Source organism: Ailuropoda melanoleuca, chromosome 13 (genome assembly GCF_002007445.2).
Source record: "Ailuropoda melanoleuca isolate Jingjing chromosome 13, ASM200744v2, whole genome shotgun sequence".
NCBI classification, from domain to species: Eukaryota; Metazoa; Chordata; class Mammalia; order Carnivora; family Ursidae; genus Ailuropoda; species Ailuropoda melanoleuca.
In genome coordinates, this window is record NC_048230.1 from 44,098,891 (window position 1) to 44,114,740 (window position 15,850).

The window sequence follows — 15,850 nt, forward strand, 5'->3', positions numbered from 1 at the left end:
TTACTTAAGCACAGGAAGCACCCCAAGACCCATCCCCCTTGCTCGGGGGCTTTCCGCTGCAGGAGCAGTGCCCCGTCTGCTCCTGTCCCCCCCAGCACCGGCCCCTGGGGTCAGGAGGAACCAGCTCTGCCTTTCATTACTCGTTTCTAGTCGTCAGGCTGTCCGAGGACGCGGGAAATACGATAAACAATGTAATTTCAAAGGTGCAGGGGAAGTCGAGGCCAGACGCCACGGCTGGAGCTGCTGTGACGGCAGTTGTGGTCCTTCACGTGCCCGGGCACCTCTGGCCAGTGGTCCACCAGCAGCGACGCCCAGGGCCCCTAGCGGCAGGGACTGGCGCACACCTGCCCTCGGAGCGCGGGAACAGAGCTGGCATGAGCCCTGGGCTTGCAGATGGACAGCCCACCATGGTTACACGCACCCACCGGCCCGGGGGCCAGGGGATGACCACAGGCTCTCCTGTTCCTTGAAAACAGAACACCACAAACACCACCCAGCTGCTCACAGGGTCTTTCCGGGGCCACCCTGAGGTCTGGTCAGCAGACGTCCTTTCACGACCACCGGCACAGCTCCACACTGGCTGCACAGACCAGACATCGTGACGTTTCTGACTCGTAAAACAACTTTATAGTTTGGAAAGCAGAGGGAGCGTGACAAGGGAAGAGGCGGGTGCACACTTGGGCAGCCTTCCGACCCCCGGGACGCCCGCAGCCCTGGCCCCATGCCCCGCAGACACGAAAGCGCGTCCACCAAGCCGCCGCGTGGAGGCAGTTCATTACGGTTCTCCGCATCACATTCACAACGACCGTTTAGAGCGAGCGGGAGTCTGGTGCACGGTGGGCTCTCACAGCGGCCCGCGTCCGCGTCGGGGCCGCGCTCCCTGGCCAGCCGCTCCCGAGGTCCAACTGGACGCTGCATCGTCTGAGTTCTGGTGAGCTCAGTCACTCAGACAAGTTTAAGATGCGGGTTGGAGAAGGCACAGGCTGTCTGGACGGTGAGGCCGTGGCGAGAGGCCTTTCAGGCCCCCAGCCACAGGGTGACCTCTAACTCCGTGCCCACGTGGCCCCGGCGTGGCTGTGAGACCCGCTGACCGGGAGGACGGCGGTTGCTAGTGGCTGCTCAGGGTTCCTCTGGGGCCCCAGCCAGCTGCTTCACCTGGCGACCGTGGACCACCCGTAAAGCGCCCCCCGCGGCCTGGTGGAGCTGGGTCTCTAGTGCGCTGCGGAGGTCATTGACCTGCACATCTGGGAGAGGGTTAAAGCTGATGATGACCCTGTCCCTTGGGGCCAGGTCCCCCCCTGCCCCAGGAGCCACATCCCGCCGTCTCCTCCTGAGGTCAGAACCGGCCTGGACTTTAAGGTCTCGGTTGGGTTTGGCATGGTCTGGCTTCTGAGCCCCAGGGAGAGCTGGTTTGGGCCCCAGATCAGGGTCCCGCCTCCGTTCTGGTTCTTGGACGGCAGCGTCCTCCCCCAGAGCAGGCACATGGTCCCCACCGACGGCCTCCTTTCTGGCCTCCAGGTGACCGCCCTGCTGCCCAGGAGAAGCGGCCCGGTGTTGCAGCTGATGAATCTCAGCCTGGGCCCCAGGAGCTGCCCCTCCCGACCTGCTGGACAGGCCTACAGGGCCCCCGTCTTGGCTCACTGGCTGGGACCTCACGGGAGGATCCCCAATCTCTCTCGCCCCTGGCACATCTGCCTCCTGAACATTGGCACCGGTGGCCACCTCTTTTCTGGATTTCTTCCTTTCATGGGAGCCTCTGACAAAAGTGTCCTGACCCTGCTCGGGGAATTCGCCAGCGACGAGCTTCTCGGGGCTCCTGGGCACCTGGGCGGGGCCTGGCACGGGCACCCGCTCCGGCAGGCCAGCACCGGCGGCCTCGGGCGCAGCACCCTGCCGGCCTTCCCTCGGCTCAGCCTGGGCTGCCCGGGGCTCCGTGTCGGCGGCGCCAGGAGGACCGGCTGGAGCTCTGCCTGCAGCCCCCTCGGGCTCCTCCGCGGACCGCTGGCCATGTCCCTGGGGCAGAGCGGGGGGACGCCCGGGAGCTCCGAGTGCAGGTCCCAAAGGCTGCTGGGGGCGATGCTCCGCTGCGCCCCCGTCGTGAGCCTCCTGCCCCTTACCTCGGGGCGCGGCCACCCCAGGCTCGGGCTGCACTTCAGCTGCAAGAGAAGAAAGTCACCAGTGTAACTGCAGAAATGAGCACACGCCACCAGCACAGGAACTAGAAAGCTGAACTCGCCAGCAATTAAACACGAATCAGAACTTTGCCTAGCGGGACTCTAGGCCCCGGAGCCACGGATCCAGCCACACACGGTCACCAGGAGACACCGTGGGCGGTCACGCCTTGTCACAACGCCCTGCCCCGACCCGGCCCCGACTTGCCCTCCTCGCCGTCCTGCCTCTGCTGGTGGATCTCCTTGTGCTGCTCCTCGATCACCGCAAGCAGCTTCTCCTGCTGGTCCAGCAGCCGCTTCTGCTGCACCTGCTGTTCCTTGATCACCTGCAGCAGGACGGCGTGGTCCAGCATCTCCGCCCGGCCGGCTTCTGGCGTGGGGACAGCACAGTCGGAGCCTGCCCCGTCCGCACAGGCGCCGTGCCGGGCCAAGGGCGGTGTGACGCATGGCGACAGCCCAGGTCGCCTGCGGGACCCTCCCCGGGACACCCTTCGCTCGCATGGGCTCACGTGGGCCCCCAGCAGGGGCCCAGCTGCTCAGACTGCTGCCCGGGAATAAACGCTGAGAAGCCACACAGGAGGTCTGAGCTGCCGTGGCCATGATGGCGGTGTCCTGGGCCGGGTGGGCTACGCTACAAACTGCTCCAGAAACAGAAGCCCAGCGCTCTGAGGAAGTTTCCTCCAAAGTGAGAATTTAAGAAACGAACAGAACTGTCTTCCTTTCCAGCAGAGACCAGAACTGGGGCCTTGGTGAAGCGAAGGCCGCTGCTGACACACAAGGGGTCCTGACACTGCTCCTGACCGCCGCCCGGGAGACAGACTGCAGGCTGGCACGGGGGGCGGGGGCAGCACAGCAGGTGTGTGTCAGAGGACCCGCCCCACCCTTTCCACACCCCCAACCCAGAACGTGGGCCCGAAAGAGGCCCCGAGTCTGAGCGCCCGGAGCCAGCAGCAGCCGCCTGGGGGAGCACAGGGGAGCTCGCCTTTCGCTACGAATGCTTCGGCACCAGGTCAGCTGCCTCCCGCGAGCAGCCCTGGCTTATATGCCTGCTACAACCATATGTCTTTAAACAGGAGACTGTGAAAGAGGACGTGAGCAGTCAGGGCGTTCTGGGAGTGGTAACAGCACACATCCTGACGAGGCCCCAGATGCTGGGCACACACAGACGTGCTGGCCCATCCACCCCAACGGTGACTTGTGACCTGCCACGGTACCACAGGGTTGGCCTCCCCCCACCCCACCCCACCCCACCCCAGAGGCCCGTGAGGAATATACTGTGCCGGATGGAAGGAAGGATGAGGCACGCAGAGGACGGGCCCCCGTGCAGCAGCCCCCGCTCCCCACCCAGCCCTCATCCAGACACCCTAAGGTCACGAAGACACCTGCCTGAGAAAGGCCACATCCTGTGGGCTGGATTGGGGCTCCGTATGAGGGAAGCGCGCCATGCCGTCCCCCCAGGGCTCTAGACCAGCCACCTCGGCCATGAGCCTCCCTGTCACCCTGGGTACCCATGGCTCATGGCCACGTAACAGTCAACTGCCAAAACTGCCCGTCCCTGGGTCAAGTGCTGGAGGAGTGGGCCCCAGCCCGGGACGGAGGAGGGGAAGTGGTGCCACATCATGTCCGGCCAGAAGCGACACAGGGCAGACGTGGACCAGAGTGGTGACAAGCCGTGCCCAGGGGCAGAGCCCGGCCCGCCAGGGCCACAGATGGATGTTAATACACGTGCGGAACACATGAATATCGGGCCACACTCGTGGCAGAAGTTCCACGCAGGCTCCGGTCCTCGGGGGGAGGCCTGAAGCAGGCAGCGCGTACAGACAGCACCCACTGTCCTCCAGGACCAGGGCGTTGTGGAAAGGAGTCAGGGCATCGGGGCAGCCCTGCTGAGGGGCTGGAGCCAAGCCTGGGGGCAGGCTACGTGGGTGGCCCCAGGCGGGGCCGTGCAGACGGCAGGCCTGCGCCTTCTCTGCCCTGGCATCTCGGACCCGAGCAGGCCTTCTACGGGAGTGCATTCTTCTGGATCCGTACCTGCTACTATCTTTTTGATTTCGGCTGCTCATCCCATTGAGAGGCGTACGGAAGAAAGGCAGAGTAGGAAACCGTGAAAATTGTCTTTTCAGAAAGAAAAAAAATTGAAAGAATCAAACAGGTTTAAGTAACAGAGTATAAGCACTGGAATCAGTGAACACAGGGAGACAAACCAGACAGGAGACACCACACATGAAGCCCCCAGAGCAGCCCCCGAACTCCAGAACACCTCCAGGGCCTCCTGGCTCAGGCCTCTGCTGCCCACAGGTTCTCCACGCAGCCCCAAGCCCAGTGCTCCGGGCGGGCTGTCCCCGCAGGACCTCCTGGGGGGCAGCTGGGGGGTGCCACGGGCCATGTGTGTCTGGCAACGGCCCCCAGAGCTGCTCCCCTGAGATCCGGGGGGCTCAAGGAGAAGCGCCCTCACACAGCTCACGGGGCTGCTCTGCAGACAAACTCGGCGATGCCAGGAGGCAGGTGGGGGATGGGAGGGTTCTAACTGGGGGGCAGGTGTGCAGAGGTCACCTGGTCACCAATGAAATGAGAACAGATCTCCACCGGGAAGTGTCACCACCCACACTACAGAGCCACCGCCCAACACGGCGGGGCCACACGGTTGGGGGGGGTCACCCCAAAACAGGCACGAAGGTCTGAAGGAGGATTAACTCCTGGAGACAAAAGGTGTGACAAGCTTTTGTTTTGGGACAGGAGCTGAGTCTTCACCGCAGATGGGCACAAGCGTCCCCAAGCTATGGGGGGACACTCGGGGGCTGAGGTGAGGCAGGCAGTAACAGCCACCTGCCCTCCCACCTGGGCCGCGAAGGCACCTCCTGAAAATAAGCAGCGTCCGGAGGCACGAGCGCCCCTGCCCTGGCGGTGCCAAACACCACTCAGTTAGGAACGCTGACACGGCTGCTCCGAGAGCGCCACGAAGGCTAACGGAAAACCACGTGACAGGGCGACGGATGTTTTTTTAAGAGAGACAAAACTGTGCCCGGGGTGGGGGGGGTGCCCAAAGAAAGCTGCTGGTGGGCGAGGGGGGTTACTTCAGGTCTCTCTTCAGTCGGAAGCTAGGAAGTACGGAGGCTGGGGGACCCTCGAACGTCCCCCTGGGGAGGACAGGCACCTGCGGCTCTTTCCCTGTCATCGCTCTGGGCCCCGGGGAGGATGCAGCAAGAAAGCAAAGGCCTTACCCTCCAGCTTGCTGCCAGCAGGGCCTCCGCCCTGGCCCTCCACGTTCCTCTGCTCTTGCGGCTCTGCCTGCGGCCCGGCCCCGGGGGCTGGCTTCACCGGGAGGGGAGCCTTCCCACCTGCACACATGGACAGTCAAGAGGTCTGCAAAGAACTCAGAAGGAAGCGGCGGGTGGGGGGAGGTGGGGGCTGAAGGCGGGAAGGGAGGGGCGGGAGGGGGGGAGAGGCTTCCTAAAACCACCCTCCTCGTCGCCCCTCCCTCTGTCGGCAGTTTACATCCAACCTGATGATTACCAGGGAAGTAATAAAAACATATTTAACAATCTCATGGGCTCGTGGCAGCGAGCCAGCGTTAACTACCTTCACCAATTAACATGCGAGAACAGTCCTAACCAGCGCCGAGACAGCACTTAACCACGCGGTACCTGTCAAGCGCTCCCCGCGCGTCTCCCGTGAGGGCCCAGACGCACAGGAACAGCGTGGCACCTGACGCTTAGTGGTCCGGCAAACAACTGTGTGACAGATACCACGGGAGCTGTCACGTCGGCAGACTCCCGGCTTCCCCAGCAGCTGCGGAAGGGGCCGCAGCTCTCACGCACTCACGTGCTGATCTTGGGAGCCATGTGGGAGTGGGGGCAGAAGGAGGGCTATTCAATTCCCGCTGCCCCTCCCGGCTTCTCCCGGTCCCCCCACCGGAGGGTCGTCTCAGGGAGAGGAGTTTGCCAAGACAAGCACAGCTGACACCCACCGGGCTCACTCTTCTCCGCCAGCTTGCCCGCGGCCCCTGCGGCCCGGCCCGGCAGCGGGACTCCGCCTGCTCTCTCCCCTGCACCAGCTGCCGGGGCGTTCTGCCCCTCGGGTGGCACCGCCTGGGGCCCTGGCTGCGGACCCCTGTCGCCTGGCCCCTGGTCCTCCTCCACAGGCTCGATGACTGGCTGACCATTGTCTTCTGGAACCTTCTGGGGATCTTCAGGGAGACCACCTGCGACCTCCAAGACGTGGTCCTGTCTGGGCCTCTCTCTTTCTGAATCTGACAGAGGTGGTGCCATCTGAGCCTTGCCCCCCGGAACCCTTTCGTCCACGTGCTTGGACGGATGTTCATTCCCGTCCGGTTCTTCTTGGTCTTGACCTTCATCCACCACCACCTTGTCATGAGGGACAGGGGGCTCGTGGCGGTGGGCCTCGCCCATAGGTACTGCGACACCTAGAAGGGGACACATGTCAGGGAGCAGGCAGGAGAGGGTGGCCTGGCCCCCTTCCCAGGAGTGACAGCGAACTGAGTCCCAGGGCCTGACACTGCGACACACGCTGGCAAGCGCCACCTCTCACAGATCAGACTTCTGCCTGAGTATCCATGCAGAAGATAGGGGCAGCTGCAAGCCAGCTGGTGGGGGCCAGGGGGAGAGCGTGCATCTGAGTCACGGCAGGAAGGAGGCAGAAAGGACCAGAATGTACGCAGGCCCCCCACCCCCCCCGCCGCGCACCCCCCACCTTGGCCGGGGCGGTCCAACTGCGCCTCGTCCTGCTTCTCCTTGGCGCCTTCCCTCTGGGGCACGTTCACGGGGCCCTTAATCTGGGCCTGCTCCATCTCATCTTTCTCGTCTGGCAGCTTCGGCTTATCTCGGCCGTCCTCGGCCACGTCCACAATTGGATTCTGGCCTGCAAGCACGGCACAGCTAATTGAGCAGTGTTTCCACATGGCTACACCGCCCGTCAGCACGGGGACTGGGCGGTTTTCCCTAGATTGTAATCACATTTCCTAGTCGAATGGCAGAGCCTAAGCAGTTATTTTTTCCTGTTCAATCATTAGCAGCTAAGTAGCACAGAAAACTGTCATTTTTCATGTGTATTCATAACAAAAATATGTCAAAATGCAATTTACACCTAACTGGGTGCAGAAGAGACAGGCGCCACGGAGTACTGGCCGTCACCACCAGATGGCAGCACGAACCCGCGGTTTGCTGCAGGACGGGGGGGGGGGCAGGTGGCAGCCTGGGGACGGCATCTGCCTAAGGTCCCCCTTCTCCAGGACAACCGCCCTGCCACAACTCGACCCCCTGCTGCAGGCCTGGGGGCGGGGGCTGCGAGGTGCGTGAGGAGAATGCCGCTGGGAAAACCGATGTGTGATGCTGTGGGCGTTTTACTGCAGACGCTGGGAATGAGCAGCGAGGAAGACGAGAGCCACAGGCACAGCCTGCAAAGCGGCGCCTCCCCCACCCCCAAGCACCACCCCTGTCCCCACACACCCGTCCTGTGCGACTGCTCGGCTGCACAGCAACCGTGGGGCCGGAGACCAGGCCCAAAACGCAGCCTGTTAGGAAACGGTCACCATTAAAAAGTTGGCAAATGTGGCAAAAACCAAACATCCTGGGAAAAGAAACTTTAAAAAACCGTCATTTTACCCCAGAGGCTGGAAGCACCCTCTGTTCCCCATCGCAGGACACAAGCTTCCCAAAGAAGGGGAGACTAATGTCCTCCATGGGCAGCAGTGCTGCTAGCCCGAGGCAAGGAGGCTGGGGGCGTCGCAGCGGTCCTGTTTGGACAGGGCCCTGCCGGTCCTGAAGGAGAGGAAACTACCCAGGTTGACGGGACCTGTGAGCCCAGGGCGGTGCCCTCACTCATATGGGTGCCAGATGGCAGCTATGGACAGCGCCCTCCCCAGACCAGGGCAGGGACGGGGCCCTGCCAGGTGGTGGGGATGAGCCAGCAGGAAGCAGACTCTGGACTCTACAGTTGAACCAATTGGCTGATAACAGCACGCATGTGAACGTCCTGGCCTCCATCACACAATTAACCCCTTCCCAGAGGCCCTGTGCTCAAACAGAAATCACCATAAATCAAGGTGTCTGTCTAATGGATCACAAACTGAAGAAAAAAGGCCGGAAGGGACGCCTGGGTGGCTCAGTGGGTGAAGCGTCTGCCTTCTGCTCGGGTCATGATCTTAGGGTCCTGGGATCGAACCCCATGTTGGGCTCCCTGCTCAGCGAGGACCCTGCTTCTCCTTCTCCCTCTCCCTCTGCCCCTCCCCCTGCTTGTGCTCTCTCACTCTGATGAATAAATCTTAAAAAAAAGAAAAGAAAAAGAGCTGGAAGGGGAAGGAAAAACACAAGAAAACAATAGCCGAGCTATCACAGGACCAAGTCGCCTGTGCATGGTCCTGTCTCGCCAGGGACCAAGGCAAGTCCGCTGTGAGAGCAGGTGCAGCCTGGCGGGCTGGGCTGGGGGGGGAGCCCCACGTGGGCGGCAGGACAGAGTCTTCCACCAGGGCCCTCAGACACCGCCGTGGGGGCGCGTCTCTCAACCGCCTGTGGGAACACCCAGCTGCATGGCAAGACCAAGGCGCCTTGGGGCTTCTGCCCCTGGAGCCACTGGGCCCGGCCTCCAGCATCACTGACCACAGCAAGGACCTGTGCGCCCTAAGGTGGAGCCGGGCTCTCCGTAGCGGATAGTCAGCCAGCGACGCCCCCTGGCACAGCGAACCAAACACAAACCCCCGGAACGAGTGACTGAAGAGCTGCCCACGCTTGCCGGGGGCTGGGGTCGCGTAGACAGCACACGGCCCTGTGAGCGGCGGGCACCTCGGACCCCCAGCAGTCAGCGGCCTCCTCGCTCGCCCTCAGGGTCGTCTCCAGGACCCAGCAACCACTGATGACCCAGGACAGACCCAGGACAATCCTATGTGCCTCATTGTACGACAGCAGTAGACCCCGCGCTGCCCGGGACAGCCTGGCTCTCAGAGGACCTGCACCGCAAGATGCTGCAGGCGGGGGGCCCCCGAGACAGGCCGGCGGATGGTTCCCCACCAGGCGTTCCTTTCCAGGGTCCAGCGTGGGTATCAAGTCTGTAATGCCAGCTCAGGAGCGTGGAAACCGCACTCTGGGCTCTTAAGACGGAATTGGGGCTACAGCATGGGGGGCACAACCTCGACAGCAGCCCTGCCCAGGGCACCAAGGAAGTCTGCACTCGAGCGCCTGGGTTGGGGAGCCTGCTGCTGGTGGCCGGCCTCGACCAGCCTCTCTCCGGGGACCCGGGGGGTCAGTTAAGACGGAAGGCAATCACCTCAGACAGCAAGCACCAAAATAAAGGGCCACTCCAATCACACCTGAGCCCACAGATGGAGTCCCTGCCAACCGGGAGGGACCCCGATTAAGGAGACACGCGGGACCCCAGGGCCATGCACTCGTAAGGCAAGAAGAGCAGAGAGCCAGGCCCCATGTTTACAGGTGACTTTCTGGCGACCAGTTCCCGGCGCTGCTCAGAAACGCCTGCCCTCGAGACAGCAGTGAGAGCGGGCTGGGGCGCGGATATCCGAAGCCCACTCTTCTTGGCGTGGCTGGCAGAAGCAGTCTTGGCCTCTGCATTCTCTCATCTTTCTAAGTGTGCAGGAGTCGCCATGGCTCCTCAGACCCGAGCATCCCGGCCACGGGGCCACAGTGGCCCAAGCCTCACTCCTCACTGTCCCCTCGAGCAGCAGGTCTACCCACGGGCAGCAGATGGAGGTGGCTGAGCCACTCCCCGAGGGCCTCCGAGGGCAGGTCCAGGTCACTCAGGGCTCCCCATGGGAGGCAGTGCCCTCCCTGCCCCAGGGGCCCCTCAAAATGCAGTGCGGCTGGACTGGCGGAGTCACCCCAGAGGGCACGAGTGACACGCGGGCAGTGGGGGCAGGTGCCACAGCACGGTGGCCAACGAAAGCCCCTCTCGCCAGAGATCAGGGGGGCTGCGGTGGGACCAAGCTGCCCCAGCTGAGGGGAGAGAATGGACACACGCGGAGCCACGTGTCCCTCACATCTGAGCATGGACGCGTTCCCGCCCTCATGTAGGGGCGGAGTCCTCGGGAGAGAGATTACGGGGAGGGGGGGGACCCTGTTGCGAGCTCCCGCGCGGGCCTGTGGTCACCCTCTGCCACTTGCGTCCACAGCAGCTATGCTGCCCCCCCAGCCTTTAGCCTGCTGCCCGGCCTGATACCCAGAACGCCCATTCCGGCCCTTGGTGTTTCTCCCCACAGAGTAGAAACCCCGCGGGGTGGTGGCAGGGGAGGGCGTGCACCAGGGGTGCTCCGACACCATGACACAGGGTGGGGACGCTGGGAGGGGAAGGAGGACAGGGGACGCACCTTATTCAGAGGAGGGAGCCAGACATGTTACAGAATTCGACCTGACCTGCCAGACCCTCTGGGGCGCTATCAGAAAGGAGATAAATAGCCTAATTAGCCTTTTTAACAGATAATTGCCTCGCAGGGCCCAGCAACCTCTTTCCTCCACACTTGGGGCTCACCACACCAGTGCGTGGCCCGGGCTCCACTCTCCAAGAGTGCCAGGCCACGGGTCCCAGACCCACGGGTCCCCAGTAGGGCAGGACTGCCATCATCTGTCCCGGGGCCAGCGCGGGGCTGTGAGGAAAGCCGGCACCGTTCTGGCCTCCGCAACATCAAAGAGACCAATCAGAGCCCACTCCAGGCCGACGGGCAGAAGCCTGACAGCGCGTGCACACGGCGCAGGCCGCCACGGTCCCAGCTCTGCTTCAGCGAGGTAACCCAGCAATCATGGGGGAGGCCAGGGGCGAGAAACACAGAGAACGCGCTAGAAACGAACGGCATGTGGTTCTGAGGAGGGCCATGTGTTTTGTTACAGGCTCGTGGAAGCAATGGAAACCAGATGTGGCCTCGGTGGGCTCCAGGTGAGCCCGCGGCCGGCCTCGGCCACAGGATGCAGCTGCCGGCACAGGCCGCGGAACGCGGCCGGGCAGCGCCACAGCAACAGGCAGCCCGGTGCCGACAGATGCCGGAAGATCCACAGCCGGCTGAGACGGGCTCACCGGTGCCCGCGTCCAGTTCGGCCACGGCCATCCCCAAGATGCCGAGACGCCCGGTGGTGAGGGACCCAGAAGGGCCGACAGCGGCGCAGCAGACTACCCGCTTCCCTCCTGAAGCGGACCTTCTCCATCCAAACTGCCGAATCCGTGCAACTCAGCATGAGACACTCAGGCGGCTTCTGACCACTCTGATCTGCTGCTCTGGTGAACCCCGCCATTCCCCAGGGCCCTCGAAAGGGGACTCTTTCTGCCAGCCCTCATCACCCCAAGAAGGCAGGAGAGAGCATGGCCTGTTCCTCCAAGCCCCTGGAGAGACTGTGCTCCCACGGGGGTTTGTGGGGGGCACGGACGCCAGCCAGGGGCTTTCCAAGCCCAGAGACAGAGACAGCAATAATCTAAGGGCCACGCACCTTCCACCACCAGCAGGCTGGCCCGGCAAGGACCCAGGGCATGTTCAACCCTCTTGCAGGCCTTTTGGGACCTTTTCTTTTGTTGATCATGGTAGGTGGGAAGACCGGGGCTCCTACCTGGGGCAGACACCCCTTGGCCATCGCCGTCAAAAGGCACCTGCAACCCACAGGCAAACAGCACTGATCCCCTTGAGGGGCCTCCCCGTGAAGGGCATGCCAGGTAGGCAGCCTGGCAAATCTCGGTCCAAGTGGGGGATCTATTTGCAGGGGAGGAGAGTCAGAACGCATGGACACATTATTAGTGTGAATGCCTGAAACCCCACCATCATCCGAGCAGAACCCCCAGCCATGAAGCACACCCCCCACCCTAGTACCCAAGCCTGATGCCACTCAGAGCTGCTGGGGGATGAGGGACTGGCACAGAGGAGGCGCTCCCTGCACCCCTCCATCTATGCCTGGGATGGCCAGAAGCTCCAAGAAAACTCTTGTCCCTGAACCAACTCTGGACACGATGGAGTCCCTTTTGTAGCCCAGAAAGTCAGACTCAGAAACCACTCCGCACCCAGACAGGCGTGGCCACGGGTGGGGTCACAGAGCCTTCCAAGGCAGGCCTGTAGCTGGAGAAGGCTGCGTGGGTCATCCCCTCCCACGGCCTGGTGGGCCAACAGTAAGGGGAGACATCGAACAAAGCCACGGGGCATCACTGACCGGCTCGAACCCTCATCCCCAAATCAGAGCAAGCACACGTGACAACAGCCACGCCCCTGCGATCCTGTCGGTGCACCGAAGAACATCGGCAAGCACTGAGCTCTCCGTGCTGCTACGCCCCGCAGGCAGGCGGCCGTACCCGGCCCCTGGAGGCCCCTGCCCTACTCTACCACCCAAACAGGACCGGGGCGGGTGAGACAGCCTGGAAGTGCCACCTGCGCACCACGACCCTGAGGTGAGGCCGCGGGGACGCCCCAAGAAGGCTACGGGGCCGGGGGGGCCATGTGCGTACCTGGAGATTGCGTACCTGGGAGCCGAGCTGCCTCTGCCTTCCTGACGCCCTCGGCCTCTTCGAGCCGGCCAGCCAGGGCTTCCTTGGCCGAGTCCACAGGGGCCTCCTCGCTCACGGACAGGGTAGTGTGTGTGCTGACTACCAGGATGCCCAGGCCAACCCAGAGCACCGCCTGCACAAGACAGAGACCCAAGGACGAAAGGGGTCAGCACACAGTAGGAGGGGCTGGGGAGCACAGCGCTCTCAGGCATGGCCCGCTAGCCTGCCCGCCGCTCACGTTGGCTGCTAGGAGACGGTGGTCCTTAACTGGTGAATGTGACTGACTCGTCAGACAAACCTGCTAGAGCCGGGCTGGCCGTGGAGGAAGGGGCGGGCTGGGGGCGACGTGAGGACAGCCTGCAGAGTGCAGACCCCCAGCCCACCGACCAGGTCTCCTGGGGCGCAGGGCCAGAGCCGTCTGCACCTGTGGCTGCAGAGGTCGGGTGCCCAAAATCTCCAGGCACCTGCCTGTCCCTGAGGGGGCACTCTGGCATCCCACGCCTCACCCAAGCTGTGCAGAGCGCCCAGCGTGCGATCAGCCTGCCTGCCACGTCAGCCACGGAGGGGGACGCGCCCCGAGCCACTGGCACAGATGGGGAGGAAGCCATGGAGGAGGTGGCTCGGCGCCCGCCTTCAACACTGGGTGCTCATCGGGGCTGCCCACTGAGCCGTGCTGGACGCACTGCTGACGGTGGAGGGTCCTCATCCCCGACCCCATCCTCCGGGGAAGGAGCGAGGCCGATGAGCAATTCAGTACGAGCAGCCCTGCCTGACGGAGCGCCGTCTCCCCTGCAGCGCCGATTTTAAGACGCGCACACGCCGGATGAGCGCTCTGAACGATGCAGCTGTTTCTGCCCTGCGTGCGCCTGGCTCACCAGGCTCTCCCCGGGGAGCAGGGACTCCTGGTCCTGCCAAGTCTGCAGGAGGGGCCCGCAAGGCAACCTGCCCCAAGAGCCAGGGAGACCCGGCCGCTCACCTCTCTGCAGTCTCGGAGACAGGATTCAAACGTTTCTCTCAGCGTCATTTGACTTTCAAATGTACCAGTTCAAAAAAACCAGTGAGCCATTCCTGGGTCCAACACAGCTGGAGAAGGGGCGCTCCTCAGAGGAAGGGCCTCTGCTCACAAAGGCGGGCGAGACCGCCCCGAGGAAGCCTCCAGGACTGGTCATTTCTGCGCGGCACTCCACAAACACTCCTGCGTCGGGGCTCAGAGGCCAAGGGCAGGCCATGCTCCCAAGGTCAGCCATGGGTCAGGGAGGTTTGTGGACTCCCAGAGGCCCTGGGCTGACCCCCTGCCAAACCCGCCTGTCATGGCCAGGTGCAACAAGGCTACGCAAGGTACGCGCCGAGATCTGGGAAGCCAGAGCACCCGCAGACTCCACTCCACAATACGCAGCTTAGGGTCACGCCCCCCCCCAGGTCATTTTCCTAAAAGCGTGAATATGCTCAGCTTCAGCGGAGACCATCTTCTTCCCAGGAAAGTAAGATTCATGGGGCAGTGACGGTGTCCAGAAGTGACCAAGGTCACTTTTAAAAGTTTAAACAGAAGGACACTTTAAATCCCTTGCATTTTGTATTTGTACCTCCCCAGACAACAGCAGAAACAACCTTGCCGAGAAGCAACAACAGAGGTCCCTCTCCTAACCTGGACCCCACCGCACCGGCAGGACAGTGGCCAGCAGTGGGCAGGAGCCCCTAGGGCTCAAAGAGAAGAACGAACCGCTCTGCCAGCAGGGCCGGCCACTCTGCGAAGAGACTGCTCCAGAACGGCCCGAGCCCGGCGCCCGCATGGGGCCACCCCCGGAACGCTGGGGACACAAAGCAGAAGCCATTTGGTCAGTCACTGTACGGTGGGCTATTTTTGTGGCACATCGCTGAGCATTCCCACGGGAGACTGGAATGGCAACATCTCACCCATGACTCGGAATGATTTATTTTAACCCTCGGCTTTCTGGGCTAAAAACAAAAACATCACACGCAGAATAAAAAACATTAACTCCGTCAACACTGAGAGACAGCGAGCTCCCTGAAGACCGAGTCCACGTTAACGTAAGGTTGATTTATAAAGAAGGGCCTGCATGGAGCCAGGAAGTTCCAGAAAAGGAACCAGCTCTACAGGGCCCCACGCACACACCTGCCCTTGCCACCTGCCCGGACACCCCGTGTCCCCTCTTCCGGACTGCGTCCTTCAGCCCCATCCCCGGTCCCCCACCAGGCGGCAGTCCCCACGCCCCCTCTGCTGAGACACCACTCGTCTCCCGACACCCCGGGCCCACCAGCCAGCCCTGGGCTCTGCAGGGCACTCGCCAGCTGACCATGGTCCAGAGCGTGAGCAGCCTGCAGGGCAGGCCAGAGCCTCTGTAACGGGTCACTCCTCCCAGCTCGCCACCCTCACCTTTCCTCTGAAGAAACACCACAGGCCCACGAACCCCCAGGCAGGGAAGCCTGAGCCACTCCGGATTGAGCGCAGCTGTGAGACGAATGCCACGCAGGTATCAGCGAGGACACAGTGGGGCCACACCAAACACCAAGCAAGTCTTGATCCACGGGGTGATGACTGACTCAGTGACCAGACTGCCATCTGCCAGCAGGCACGGGATGGAGGTGAGAGTCAGCCAGAGCCAGGGTGGGAGCAGGGACACGGCCACAGAGCAGTGCAGGCGCTCCAGGTGGGCCGGACACTGGGAAAGAGCACAGGTGCCGTCCAAGTCCCCCGAGGCACTGTGACAACTACATGCTGACCACTGGCACAGACCTGAGTTCTATGAGGCCCCAGGATCTCACAAGAGGCCAGAGCTCCCAGGGCCCCCGCTCTGCCACTGAAGTTTGGGAGACTGGCTGTGGAACGTGTGCCAAAAGGAACGATCACGGGTTCTCAAAAGTCCCAAATAAGGGATACTGCTCCTGGAGGAAGGAGCCAAGTTCTCTGCCATCTGGGCCCGCAGCGGACAGACGATGGGGAGCCCCAGTGGAGCCAGCCTGGGGTGCAGGGGTGCCGTGGCCTCAGGACAGGGGCAGGGGGTCGGCTGTACCTGGAGCTCAGCCTTACCTTCGAAGTCCCAAGCCCAGTCCCTTCCGGGTCACATGAGTCCAACAGGATAAGGGCGGTGAGTGTGTCCAGTGTGCCAACCTTCTGACTCCACAGTCCCCCAGCAGGGCCCCAGGAGGAGAAACACAGCACATTCTGAGGGCTTAGCCCA

At 62.8% G+C, this 15,850-nt stretch overlaps 1 protein-coding gene across 6 annotated transcripts in view; it reads right to left on the reverse strand.

Annotated features, from left to right (window-relative positions):
- Positions 1-599: 599 nt before the first annotated feature.
- SLC38A10 (solute carrier family 38 member 10) overlaps positions 600-15,850 on the reverse strand; it is a 40,868-nt gene continuing 25,617 nt past the window's right edge. Inside the window, exons 11-19 of one of the 6 annotated variants that reach the window (XM_034641328.1) lie at positions 15,700-15,783; positions 15,046-15,231; positions 12,627-12,783; positions 6,882-7,049; positions 6,139-6,594; positions 5,816-5,902; positions 5,393-5,509; positions 2,380-2,541; positions 600-2,156 (exon numbers count right to left, since the gene is read on the reverse strand). In XM_034641328.1, the coding sequence (XP_034497219.1) occupies positions 1,120-2,156; positions 2,380-2,541; positions 5,393-5,509; positions 5,816-5,902; positions 6,139-6,594; positions 6,882-7,049; positions 12,627-12,783; positions 15,046-15,231; positions 15,700-15,783 (2,454 nt within the window). In that variant the 3' untranslated portion in view covers positions 600-1,119. Of the gene's footprint in view, positions 2,157-2,379; positions 2,542-5,392; positions 5,510-5,815; positions 5,903-6,138; positions 6,595-6,881; positions 7,050-12,611; positions 12,784-15,045; positions 15,232-15,699; positions 15,784-15,850 lie in introns of all 6 variants that reach the window. The other 5 variants (XM_034641327.1, XM_034641330.1, XM_034641329.1 and 2 more) reach the window with 5 other exon arrangements.